At 45.0% G+C, this 13,189-nt stretch overlaps 1 protein-coding gene across 1 annotated transcript; it reads right to left on the reverse strand.

The window, feature by feature from the left end:
- Nucleotides 1-6,918: 6,918 nt before the first annotated feature.
- On the reverse strand, nucleotides 6,919-11,792 carry LOC104987662 (glycine N-acyltransferase-like). The gene is made up of 4 exons (XM_010838696.1): nucleotides 11,648-11,792; nucleotides 10,092-10,218; nucleotides 7,819-7,990; nucleotides 6,919-7,392 (listed from the first exon to the last, which is right to left on the reverse strand). Exons 1-4 carry the CDS (start codon nucleotides 11,738-11,740, stop codon nucleotides 6,990-6,992), a joined length of 795 nt encoding a protein of 264 aa, XP_010836998.1. The 5' UTR covers nucleotides 11,741-11,792; the 3' UTR covers nucleotides 6,919-6,989.
- Nucleotides 11,793-13,189: the final 1,397 nt, after the last annotated feature.

Raw genomic sequence — 13,189 nt, forward strand, 5'->3', positions numbered from 1 at the left:
TTTTTCTGAGGATTTCAAGCCTAGGAGACAGTGTCTCAGAGAGCTCTAAGGGACTGCTCTGAAGAGGGAGTAAAGAGCCAGGACGTATGGGAGTCTGGAACAAAAACCAGGCAGTGAGCCGGTTGGAAGATGACTATTAACTAGAGAAAATCAGACCCCCAGCTAATGAATTTAGTGCTTTCTTGAAAACTTGACGGATACTTAATTTACAGTGCTGTGGTAGTTTCAAGTGTACAGCAAAGTGATGCAGTCCTGTCTATATACTCTTTTCAGGTTCTCCTCCATTATAGGTTATTACAAGATGCTAGTATAGTTCCCTGTGCTGTATGATAGCCCCTTGCTGTTTACCTGTTATATATCAGTTCAGTCATTCAGTCGCGTCTGACTCTTTGCGACCCTGTGGACTGCAGCACACCAGGCCTCCCTGTCCATCACCAACTCCCAGAGCTTGCTCAAACTCATGTCCATCAAGTCAGTAACGCCATCCAGTCATCTCATCCTCTGTCGCCCCCTTCTCCTCCCACCTTCCATCTTCCCCAGCATCAGGGTCTTTTCCCATGAGTCCGCTCTTCGCGTCAGGGGGCCAAAGCATTGGAGCGTCAACTTCGGCAGCAGCCCTTCAGGCATATGTGCCTGTTAAGATAGTACTCCACATGTGCCAACCCCAGACGTGTAGTATATGTCCTCCTCCCCACCCCACACCCAGTACTTTTCTATGTATGGGAAGACGCAAAAGTCCAGCTTCGCCGAAATCATCCCTTTGACATGGGCCTCAGGATCTGGGCAGGCATTCTTGCTTTCAGACCCTGAGTCCTCTCAGGGTGCACCATGTGGGGCTGACTGTGGGGGTGGGAATCCTGCCTCCATCCTGAGTCTCCCTGGGACTCGCCTTTGATTGTGGGAGGCGCGGCATGGCTGGCGTGGCTGGTGGCCACAGTGTCCTTTGTCTTCGGATATGGCAGGAGGCACAGTTGGTCCACAGTTTCATTATTTGTGAAAAGAATAACTTCCCACAGGTTCCTCAACATTTTTTTCCCCAAATCTTATCAATGGATTTCTTTTTCTCTTTCTAACCCTCGCAGAATGCAACATCAGTGAAGTCTATTCCAACCCTCTGGAGAATTTCCAGGAATTGCTTGAACCACCAGTGATCATTCACTGGAAGCAAGAGTTCCGGTCCCTGGCCAAGGGTCACATGACAAAAGGTCAGTCCTCAGTATGGTGCAATCTTTATGCTCACACGTGCCAACACCTCTTTCACGTCCTGGGGTGCTTCACAAGACCGTTGCTGTTGTTCAGTCGCTCAGTCATGTCTGACTCTGTGACCCCATGGACTGCAATACACCAGCTTCCCAGTCCTTCAGCATCACCCGAGCTTGCTCAGACTCACATCCATTGAGTCAGTGATGCCATCCAACTATCTCATCCTCCGTCATCCCCTTCTCCTCCTGCCCTCAATCTTTCCCAGCATCATGGTCTCTTCCAAAGAGTTGGCTCTTCCCATCAGGTGGCCAAAGTATTGGAGCTTCAGCATCAGCCCTTCTAAATGAATATTCAGGGTTGATTTCCTTTAGTATTGACTGGTTTGATCTCCTGCCAGTCCAAGGGACTCTCAAGAGTCTTCTCTAGCACCACAGTTTGAAAGCATCAATTCTTTGGTGCTCAGCTTTCTTTATGGTCCAACTCTCATATCCATACTTGACTACTGAGGAATAGCTATTGGGGAGCATTATAATGGTTGGGAAAGTCTGACAGTATCTGGACCTACATTCATCTGATCATCAGAAAAGAGAAACAAAGACACTTAACATTCACCCTAATGTGGCACAGTAGAAAGTGCACGAACACAATTATGAGATGTTCTTGCTGTAGAATTAAAACCGAACCTGATCAAGACTCTTGATATAACTGCAAGTTTACAGAAAATGCAGGTGGTAGAGAACAGGTTAAACAACACGTAGGCTTTGGAAAAACAAATAAAATTCAGAATTTGGGAATATCTACAGGACAAACAACCCAGTTTTTTTCAACACACAAGTGGTGATAAAAAGAGGAAAAAAAATGGTGGAGCTCTTGTTTGAATTTTTATTCAAGCAAATCAACTATAAAGAGATGCTTATAGGTAAATCGAATGCTAAATAGACATTCTAAAACAGCAAGAAACTGCTAATTACTTTATCTGTGTTAACTGCACTAAGTATATATGTATATTTTATTTCATTTTGTATATGTATATTTTAAAGATTTGTTTATTTATCTTTTGGCTATGCTGGGTCTTCGCTGATGGGCCTGGACTTTTTTCTAGTGGTGGCAAGCGGGAGGCTGCTCTCTAGCTGTGGTGCAAGGGCTTATCCTCGTGGTGGCTTCTCGTTGCAGATGCCCTAGAGTGCAGGCCAGCAATATTTGTGCATGTCTCCTATCTTGAGGGACATACTTGCTTCAAGAGTTTCCCGAATGTTTCCAGTGAAATTGTAACAACAATGATAAAAATTTGTTGAGTATTTGCAAAGAATCAGACACTGTGTTTGGTAGTTTATAGGAATTCTTTAATTTGTCCTTAAAGCAAGTCAGTAGGAAGTGTGCCATATCTCTTCAGATTCTACAGATGATAATCTGTAAATCTGTAAAGATTCTGGTCTCAAATACCATTTTAACACTGGAACATGGAAAAGCGGCTGATTCCATTTTCGGGGAAAGCAGGTTCTTCATAAGACTTAACTAATTAAAAAAATTTTTTTTTAGTGTTAGAAATTTTCATGCTGTAAAGCAAGAAAATACTTAAAAATTAATAGATCAGATCAGATCAGATCAGTCACTCAGTCGTGTCCGACTCTTTGCGATCCCACGAATCGCAGCACACCAGGCCTCCCTGTCCATCACCAACTCCCAGAGTTCACTGAGACTCACGTCCATCGAGTCAGTGATGCCATCCAGCCATCTCATCCTCATCCCTTTCTCCTCTTGCCCCCAATCCCTCCCAACATCAGAGTCTTTTCCAGTGAGTCAACTCTTCGCATGAGGTGGCCAAAGTACTGGAGTTTCAGCTTTAGCATCATTCCTTCCAAAGAAATCCCAGGGCTGATCTCCTTCAGAATGGACTGGTTGGATCTCCTTGCAGCCCTAGGAACTCTCAAGAGTCTTCTCCAACACCACAGTTCAAAAGCATCAATTCTTCAGCACTCAGCTTTCTTCACAGTTCAACTCTCACATCCATACATGACCATAGGAAAAACCATAGCCTTGACTAGACCGACCTTTGTTGGCAAAGTAATATTTCTGCTTTTGAATATACTATCTAGGTTGGTCATAACTTTCCTTCCAAGGAGTAAGTGTCTTTTAATTTCATGGATACAATCACCATCTGCAGTGATTTTGGAGCCCAGAAAAATAAAGTCTGACACTGTTTCCACTGTTTCCCCATCTATTTGCCATGAAGTGATGGGACCGGATGCCATGATCTTTGTTTTCTGAATGTTGAGCTTTAAGCCAACTTTTTCACTCTCCACTTTCACTTTCATCAGGAGGCTTTTGAGTTCCTCTTCACTTTCTGCCATAAGGGTGGTGTCATCTGCATATCTGAGGTTATTGATATTTCTCCCGGCAATCTTGATTCCAGCTTGTGTTTCCTCCAGTCCAGCGTTTCTCATGATGTACTCTGCATCTGTTTATTTAAAAATTAATAAGATCATGTCAAATGAACACAGCAGTTGTCCTATACCCCTGGCCAAAGTTATAATTTGAGTGTGAAAAGAAGACTAATGCTTGTAAAATACAGAAATGCATTCATCTGAACCCACAATAATACACAGAAGATTACAGAAAGAAAATTAACAGAAATGAGTCTAAAAGAAGTTGATGAATATTATCGATTATTCTTATCAAAGGATAATCTGAAAGCTTCTAATGCTTAATAATGCTTTAAAGATTATATGTTGGAAGAATTTCAAGCTTATTAAAGTTGAAGAATTGTACAATGAACACCAGGTACTCTTTACATAGAGTCACATTGTTAACGTTTGGAACATTTTCAGACTTCACCCTTTAATCTTTAAATATGTCGTGTATCTTATAGGTACAAGGGTGTTTTCTCCTATAATCACAAAAACAGGAGACTTTATTAGACTTTATCTTTTAGAGGAGTCTTGGATGGAGTCTAAGAATTTTCAAATAATGCCAATGATGCTATTTTGGGGAGCAAACTTAAAGCGACTAAAATAAGTGTGTGCACACTAAGTTGAGGCAAATTATGGACAAAAGACCACAAAAGACCACAAACACCCAACTGCTACTGTTAAAAGCTGGGAGCAAAAATCAGGGTGCTGGGAGCAAAAACAGAGTACTGAGCATGTGTGTATGCGTGCATGCGTGTACTGAGTATGTGTGCATATGTGTGAGTGGGGGCCTTAACCTCCGATTGCAGAGCCGAGTTTCAAGCTTAGACGGACCAGCGGAAGCAGGTTCTTGACCTGGCGACCACCCTCTTGCAGCTGCTGTTTGCTGCCGGCTCTGGTGCTCAGGCTGCTGCAGGGCTGGGGCAGGAAGCTCTCCCCCTAACCCGTCCTGACCAGGAGGAGCAGCTCAGCACACCAGAAACCAGACTCTCCCCTGAGACAACAGTCGACCCGCACAGAACTGGGCATCCTGAAGTGAGGTGCCAAGCTCAAGAGGAGCAGCAGAAATGCACACTGTGCCACCCTCATCCTCAGCTGCATTCTCAATAAGTCCCCGCCTCATTGGGTCTGGCTGTGCCCACTGTCCTCTCCCCAGGCTCACTCATGCTGTCCCCGTCACGAACGGCTGAGCTTCAACTTGTACAATTAAACACAGCACAGCATCTCTTCATTGTCTGAGGGTGTCTGGTGGCTTTAAGAAGCTCAGCTTTCAGAAACAACATTGAATCATTTTCTCTGGAGTGACAGTAGGGAGTGGGCAGGCTAACAGATATGTTTTTTCTTAGTAAGGCTCCCTGCTACATCACACATGTGGTGTTTAACGTAGTATCTCATGTATCCCTGCATGTAACATGTTTAATGTACCTGTGAAGCAGAAAGAAGAGAGGTGACCTCAACAGACCTAATGAGTAGAGTCTACTTGCTCTTCACTAAGGGAAGAGCCACAGAAACTCAGGACTAGGTCATAAAGGCCAGGAGGTATTATCCTTCCGGAAAAAGTGGTGAGGCTCTCCCCACTCCTGCCCTAAGAGTCCCAGGGGAATCCATTCAGGGCAACATGTGGCTGATGAGGAAGCCTGGCAGGGATGCCAGGAGTGTGGGGAGCAGAATGTGTGCACCCACCACAGGAGGACTGGCCACTGCTCAGGTGGAGACCTCTGAGGCAAGCCCATCGTGACCTGAGTGCAGGGCCAGGAGCGGGCCTGCTGGCCATTCACATGGCCTCCCCAGGGCTCCAAGCACACACGCCTTCACAGTGACCACAGCCACACGCCTTCACAGTGATCACAGCCACAGGCCTTCACAGGGATTGCAGCCACACACCTTCACATGATCACAGTCACACGCCTTCACAGTGACCACAGCCACACGCTTTCACAGTGATCACAGCCACACGCCTTCACATGATCACAGCCACACGCCTTCACAGTGACCACAGCCACACGCTTTCACAGTGACCACAGCCACACACCTTCACATGATCACAGTCACACGCTTTCACATGATCACAGCCACATGCCTTCACAGTGACCACAGCCACACGCCTTTACAGTGATCACAGTCACATGCCTTCACATGATCACAGTCACACGCCTTCACAGTGACCACAGTCACATGCCTTCACATGATCACAGCCACATGCCTTCACAGTAACCACAGCCACACGCCTTCACAGTGATCACAGCCACACGCCTTCACATGATCACAGCCACACACCTTCACAGTGATCACAGCCACATGCCTTCACATGATCGCAGTCACACGCCTTCACATGATTGCAGTCACACGCCTTCACATGATCGCAGTCACACGCCTTCACAGTGACCACAGCCACACGCCTTCACAGTGATCACAGCCACATGCCTTCACATGATCGCAGTCACACGCCTTCACATGATTGCAGTCACACGCCTTCACATGATCGCAGTCACACGCCTTCACAGTGACCACAGCCACACGCCTTCACAGTGATCACAGCCACATGCCTTCACATGATCGCAGTCACACGCCTTCACATGATTGCAGTCACACGCCTTCACATGATCGCAGTCACACGCCTTCACAGTGACCACAGCCACACGCCTTCACAGTGATCACAGCCACATGCCTTCACATGATCGCAGTCACACGCCTTCACATGATCACAGTCACACGCCTTCACAGTGACCGCAGCCACACGCCTTCACAGTGACTGCAGCCACACGCCTTCACATGATCACAGTCACACGCCTTCACAGGGATCACAGTCACATGCATTCACAGTGATCGCAACCACACGCCTTCACAGGGATCGCAGCCACACATCACAGCCACACACCTTCACAGGGATCACAGCCACACGCCTTCACAGTGACCACAGACACACGCCTTCACAGTGACCGCAGACACACGCCTTCACAGTGACCGCAGACACACGCCTTCACAGTGACCACAGCCACACGCCTTCACAGCGACCGCAGCCACACGCCTTCACAGTGACTGCAGCCACACGCCTTCACATGATCACAGTCACACACCTTCACAGGGATCACAGCCACACGCCTTCACAGTGACCACAGATACATGCCTTCACAGGGATCACAGCCACATGCCTTCACAGTGACCACAGACACACGCCTTCACAGTGACCGCAGACACACGCCTTCACAGCGACCGCAGCCACAGGCCTTCACAGCACCCACAGCCATACACCTTCATGGCAATCGCAGCCACAACGCCTTCATGGTGATCACAGCCACAATTTATTCTTCCTTCCGCCGCACTCTGCCCCCCATCACGTCCTCATACCCCTCCACCCTGGCTCCTGCTCAGGGCCGCTCACAGAGGCTCACAGTTCCACTGGTTCCAGTCACAGGGCACGGGCATGTGGTTGAGGCTCTGACCCATCTTCTGCATGATCTGGTTCTTGGGGTCCACGTGAGCATACACAGGGAAGCCCCGCTTGAGCAGACACTGGGCCTGCTGGTAGATGGCGTGGGTGACGAGCCCCTGGGCCCGGTACTCAGGCAGGGTGCCTGCCATCCGCATCTCTCCTATCTGGTCCATCAGGGACCAAGACACAGGGGTCCCGTCGGGCCCCAGCAGGCAGAAGTTGGGGAAGCTCCGGATACAGCGCTCGATGAACCTCAGGCTCCTCTCGTTGCCGCCGAAAAGCCAGAATCTGTTCACCACAGCCGCGTGGCTAAGATCTGCAGATGAGAGCTTAAACATCTCTGGGTCAGCTGTGGGTGTTCCAAGAGAAAAGCACAGTCTGTGACTTTAGAGGTTTGCATCTGTCCCCACCTCTATCGTCCTTATAGAGAGAGAGGAGGCAGAGGAGAGAGGGCACACAAAGTCCTGGACTGTGGCTGAGCTTGTGAGGATGGAGGACGAGAAAGAGGCTGCTGCTGCTGGACTGAGTGAGCTAGAAGGGCAAGACAGGTTGGAGAGGGCAGTGCAGGCCTGACATGCTCCAGAGGAGAGGACCTGGTGGCCTATTTTAAGCAGGGAGAAACACGGCTTGAATTACATTTTTTCAAAAAGCTTATTCTGGCTGCCTTGAAGAAGATGGATTGTGGGGAGCCAGGGTAAAAGCAGGCAGACAAGGCTGGAGGCTACTTGCGTATGAGAGGTGTAAGTGGTGCAGAGTAGCTTTTATCAAACTCACATAGCCTTTGGTTTGCCATCGCTGACTGGTAAGTTCTTTACATCCAGCAGGGATGGAGTCAGTTCCTTTATTGTCTCAGATGCCATGTAGAGAATGTTTTTTGATCGCTTGACTTTGAAGGATTTCGTGGCTGCAAGATTTTGTATTACCTCATTCAGGCTGGACTGTGTACCTAGATGGGATTATAAGGAGACATGCCATGATTTAAGTCCATTCTAAGGAAAAGCTCTCCAGTGGAGTAGGAGTATCTGAGGGTTTATAGACAGAAAACTTTGGAGATGGGCTTGGGGCTGCTTCCCTGGTGGCTCAGCCAGTAAAGAATCTGCCTGCAATGCCAGAGACCCGGATTCGATCCAGAGTTGGGAAGATCCCCCGGAGAAAGGAATGGCAACACAGTTCAGTATTCTTGCCTAGAGAATTCCACTGACAGAGGAGCCTGAAAATCTACAGTCCATAGGGTCACAGAGAGTTGGACAGGTCTGAGCCACTCACACGTTGGTGGTGCTGCTGTATGACTGGGGTTATGTAGTCAAGATCTGTACAGTTTTCCTTGTTTTACAAAATTGAAAACATGTCTAGGAATTCATTCAGTCATGGTCATACCTAGACCTAAGTTTCCTGGGCTACATAACCGTGTGGTTCTGATGACCAAAGAAGGTGAGCTATCATCATTAGAGTTGCCACCATCTATGGAGAACTTACTGTGTTTCCAGTATGGTAGATGATTGCAGAGATGACTGCAGGGATGGTCCTCAGTTTGCCCACATGTCCTTGTATCCGTTCCCTGGAATAGTCCCCCTCCTGCACTGCATCTGACCTTGGCCATATGACTGGATTTCACCAATTGGGAAAGAGTATATTGATGCAGGGAGGGGCTTAAAAATGCTTGCACGTTATGGCTCACCATGTCTTTGCATTTCTGTTTCCTTGAGATCAACACCGCATGAATAGGCCTAGGCTAGCTTGCTGAGGAGGTGTGCGCCTATTGTATGACCACAAGTAGCCAGCCCTGACAGTCAGACCATCATTCAGACATACGCTAGGCCATGCTAGAGAAACCAGCCCATGGCCCACCCATCAGCTGACTGCAGTTGCATATGAAAACCCAGAGGAGACCAACAGAACAACCGCCTTGCCAAGCCCAGCCCACCTGTCAGTTCACAGATTTATGAGCTTTCCTATGCAGTGAAATGAACTGAAACATCCGGGCATTGTACTCAGCAATTCCTGGTCAAGATTTCATTGAATCTTTTCAACACTGCTGTGTTTTGGGTCCTTCATTGGAAGGACTGATGCTGAAGCTGAAACTCCAATACTTTGGCCACCTGATGAGAAGAACTGACTTGTTTGAAAAGACCCTGATGCTGGGAAAGATTGAAGGCAGGAGGAGAAGGGGATGGCAGAGGATGATAGTTGGATGGCATCATTGGCTCAATGGACATGAGTCTGAGAAAGCTCCAGGAGTTGGTGATGGACAGGGAGGCCTAGCATGCTGCAGTCTATGGGGTCACAAACAGTTGGACACAACTGAGCAACTGAACTGAACTGAACTGATTATTCTCAATTCTATATACCTAAATCATGATCTCAGATAATGTCTCTGGCTAGGATCACATAGCAAAGCCACAGGCAAATGCCATTCTAGGTGGTCTGACTCTTGAGGGGTTGCTCATAACCATGACAGCTGTTCTCTGTGACCTGAGAGGTGATCTAAGAACAGAATTCTCTGGGGAAAGCTCTGCTCTGATACCCAACCATCCTAAGGCATGCTGCAAGTGAAGGTTGAAAGTCTGCAAGTGAAGTGAAAGTCACTCAGTCATGTCTGACTCTTTGTGACACTGTATGGACTGTATAGTCCATGGGATTCTCCAGGCCAGAATACTGAAGTGGGTAGCCGTTCCCTTCTCCAGGGGATCTTCCCAACCCAGGGATAGAATCCAGGTCTCCTGCATTGGAGGGGGATTCTTTCCTGGATGAGCCACAGGAAAGTCCCTGGGGAAAGCTCTGCTCTGATACCCAACCATCCTAAGATATCCTGCTTATGTCTGCAAAGTGTGGCACAAATCCTTGGCTATCCAGGGACTATGTACAGTCCTCTATAGCATCCCATACAAGCTTGGAGGGTGTTTCTTCCCCTTTACATGTACAGTTGTAGTTGAACAACAACAACAAAACTGTTGACAGCAGGTGGAGGGTCTGGAGCTTGGAGAAAGGACATAGATGACAAGAAGAAATTGCTAGGATGGAGAGGTGAGTCCATTCCTGTTACTTACTTTGGATCTGCAGATGCTGTTTCCAATTGATGACTTCTGGTAAGTCAAGGAATTCCTGACAATTCTTAAGATCTTCAGAGTAGACATGGTAAGTATTAGTGTAGTGATCAAGGTCATCTTTCATGTCCTGTTGTCATAAAGAAATGGGGGACAAAATAAATTTCTTATTTTTCATAATTTTAATCCTTTTTTCCCTAAAATCTACTAAACTGTGGTATTTTTCAGTACTAAAATATTGCTGTCTGTATTTGTGCACTACAAATTTTTCTGAATCATTTAAGCTATGAGGTATAAGCTATAAACTATTCAGGTATTCAAATTATGATGAAAAACTGAAGAATATTATATACATTGTGTCAAAATGTCCTCTCAAACAAAGGCACAACTATCTAGAAAGCACTTTTCTATATTTTCATTTTCTCAACAGGGATAAAAGCAATTGACAAGGAAAAGTTTCTGTTGCAAGAATAAATTTTTCTTATTTCAAATACTTGTTGAACATATCAACTAGAGGACGACAATATTAAATTTAGATATTGATAATTCTGGGTTGAAATTTCTATCTATACTTAATTAGGACAAAGAAGATGAAAACCTATTAGAAATGCTTACTCACAATATTAAACTAGTTGAACAAACTGTAATTACAGAAAAACAATGAAATCACTTATGCAGAAAAATCCTGTCAAATTATTAAAAAGGGTGTGAGATTATGTGCATGAAAAAGTCACAGAAAAACATAACAGCTAGTGCAAAATTATAGAATTTAAAAAATGTTTGGAATACGTTTCATAAAAATACATTCACAACTCAGCAATGACGTCATTAACAAATTTTGTTTATAATATCCCATTGAAGACAAAAGATCAAATAATTTTATTTCAGTTCAGTGTTTATCAATATGTTTATTCATTAAATATGTTTTTTTGTTTCCAGTTTTTAAATAACATTATTTTTAGGAAAAGTGTATTTATATATTTATAAAGCTATAATTTTACTGGATATTTTTACTGAACTTAGAATGTTTTGTCTTTGAAATGTATTAACTATATAGTTTTATGACTTTTTAATATTTTTCCAAAATGCATACAGAAATTCTAATATAAGTTTGCTTTTATAATCACCTTAGCTAACTGTCTTATTTTATACCTTCCTATTTTTGTCCTTGCTACTTTCTCTGGTTAGAATGTCCTCCATTCTTTTTCGGCCTAACAAAGATGTATTTATCAACAAAATCCAGTTCCGATGAAACATCCATTCAGAGGTGTCTCTCACCTGATTCTGCAACTTCCGTCTTCAGCCTCCACAGCTCATCAGTTTTCACCAGTGATTTCTTTGTATGCTGTACATTTTCTGTTCTTGTACACTTTGTGCTAAATTATCATTTATTTATCTATCTATATTTCCCTCCGGACTCTGAGGTTCTTGAGGACAGGGGCCTGTTCACTGTCACTGCGTTTCATCTCCGTGTCTCCAGGGTCCACCACACTGCCAGGCACATGCTAGGCACGCAGCAAAGATAAACGTAACACGTTCACTCCACACCTGCCCCTTACCTGCTCCTGAGGGCGGATAACCACGGTCTGAAAATCAGGCCACTTGTCCACCAGGGCCTTTAGATTGAATGGATTTCCATGGTTCATGTGCATGACGGTCCCATAAACCTGCAGTGTGCAGAGGAAGTGAGGGGGTCAACCTATCAGGAAGGGATGGCAAAGTACCTTCTTTGATCAGGACAAGGCCTATTTCTATGAAATCATGAAATGTTATAGTGGAAAAAAGACAAATAGGGCATCTATGTCAAAAATCTTCACGTGAAACCTTTTTTTTTTTTACCTGAAATGAGAAATTTTCTGCCCATCTAATATAAATCAAATTGCCAACATCTATTGGATCATAGAAAAAGCAAGAGAATTCCAGAAAAACATCTAATTCTGCTTCATTGATTACACTAAAGCCTTTGCCTATGTGGATCACAACAAACTGTGGAAAATTCTTCAAGAGATGGGAATACCAGACCACCTTACCTGCCTCCTGAGAAAGCTGTATGCAGGTCAGGAAGCAACAGTTAGAACCGGACATGGAACAATAGACTTGTTCCAAATTGAGAAAGGAGTACATCAAGGCTATATATTGTTGCCCTGCTTATTTAACTCGTATGCAGAGTACATCATGCAAAATGCCAGGCTGGATGAAGCACAAGCTGGAATCAATATTTCCAGGAGAAGTATCAATAACCTCAGATATGCAGATGACACTATCCTTATGGCAGAAAGTGAAAAGAAACTAAAGAGCTTCTTGATGAAAGTGAAAGAGGAGAGTGAAAATGCTGACTTAAAACCCAGCGTTCAAAAAACTAAGATCATGGCATCCGGTCCCATCACTTCATAGCAAATAGATGGGGAAACAATGAAAGCAGTGGCAGATTTTCTTTTCTTGGGCTCTGAAATCACTGTGGATGGTGGCTGCAGCCATAAACTTAAAAGATTGTTCCTTGGAAGAAAAGCTATGACATACCTAGACAGCATATTAAAAAGTAAAAGCATCACTTTGCTGACTAATATCTGTCTAGTCAAAGCTATGGTTTCTCCAATAGTCATGTATGGTTGTGAGAGTTGTACCACAAAGAAGGTTGAGCACCAAAAAATTGATGCTTTCCAAGTGTGGTGCTGGAGAAGACTCTTGAAAGTCACTTGACCAGCAAGAAGATCTAACCAGTCAATCCTAAAGGAAATCAACCCCAAATATTCATTGGAAGGACTGATGTTAAAGCTGGAGCTCCAATACTTTGGCCACCTGATGTGAAGAGCTTCTCGTTGGAAAACTCCCTGATGCTGGGACGGATTGGGGGCAGGAGGATGAGATGGTTGGATGGCATCACTGACTCAATGGAGGTGAGTTTGAGCAATCTCTGGGAGATAGTGAAGTACAGGGAAGCCTGGTGTGCTGCAGTCCACGGGGATCCAAAGAGTTGGACACGACTGAGCAACTGAACAACAATAAATATAACTCATATATGCATATGGCAAAATGTTTGGACAAACAAAGTTAGTGATCTTAAGAACATCACTCTTTTTTTTTTTTTTTTGGTGTTGTTA

Source organism: Bison bison, unplaced genomic scaffold (assembly GCF_000754665.1).
Source record: "Bison bison bison isolate TAMUID 2011002044 unplaced genomic scaffold, Bison_UMD1.0 scf7180017846143, whole genome shotgun sequence".
NCBI lineage: Eukaryota > Metazoa > Chordata > Mammalia > Artiodactyla > Bovidae > Bison > Bison bison.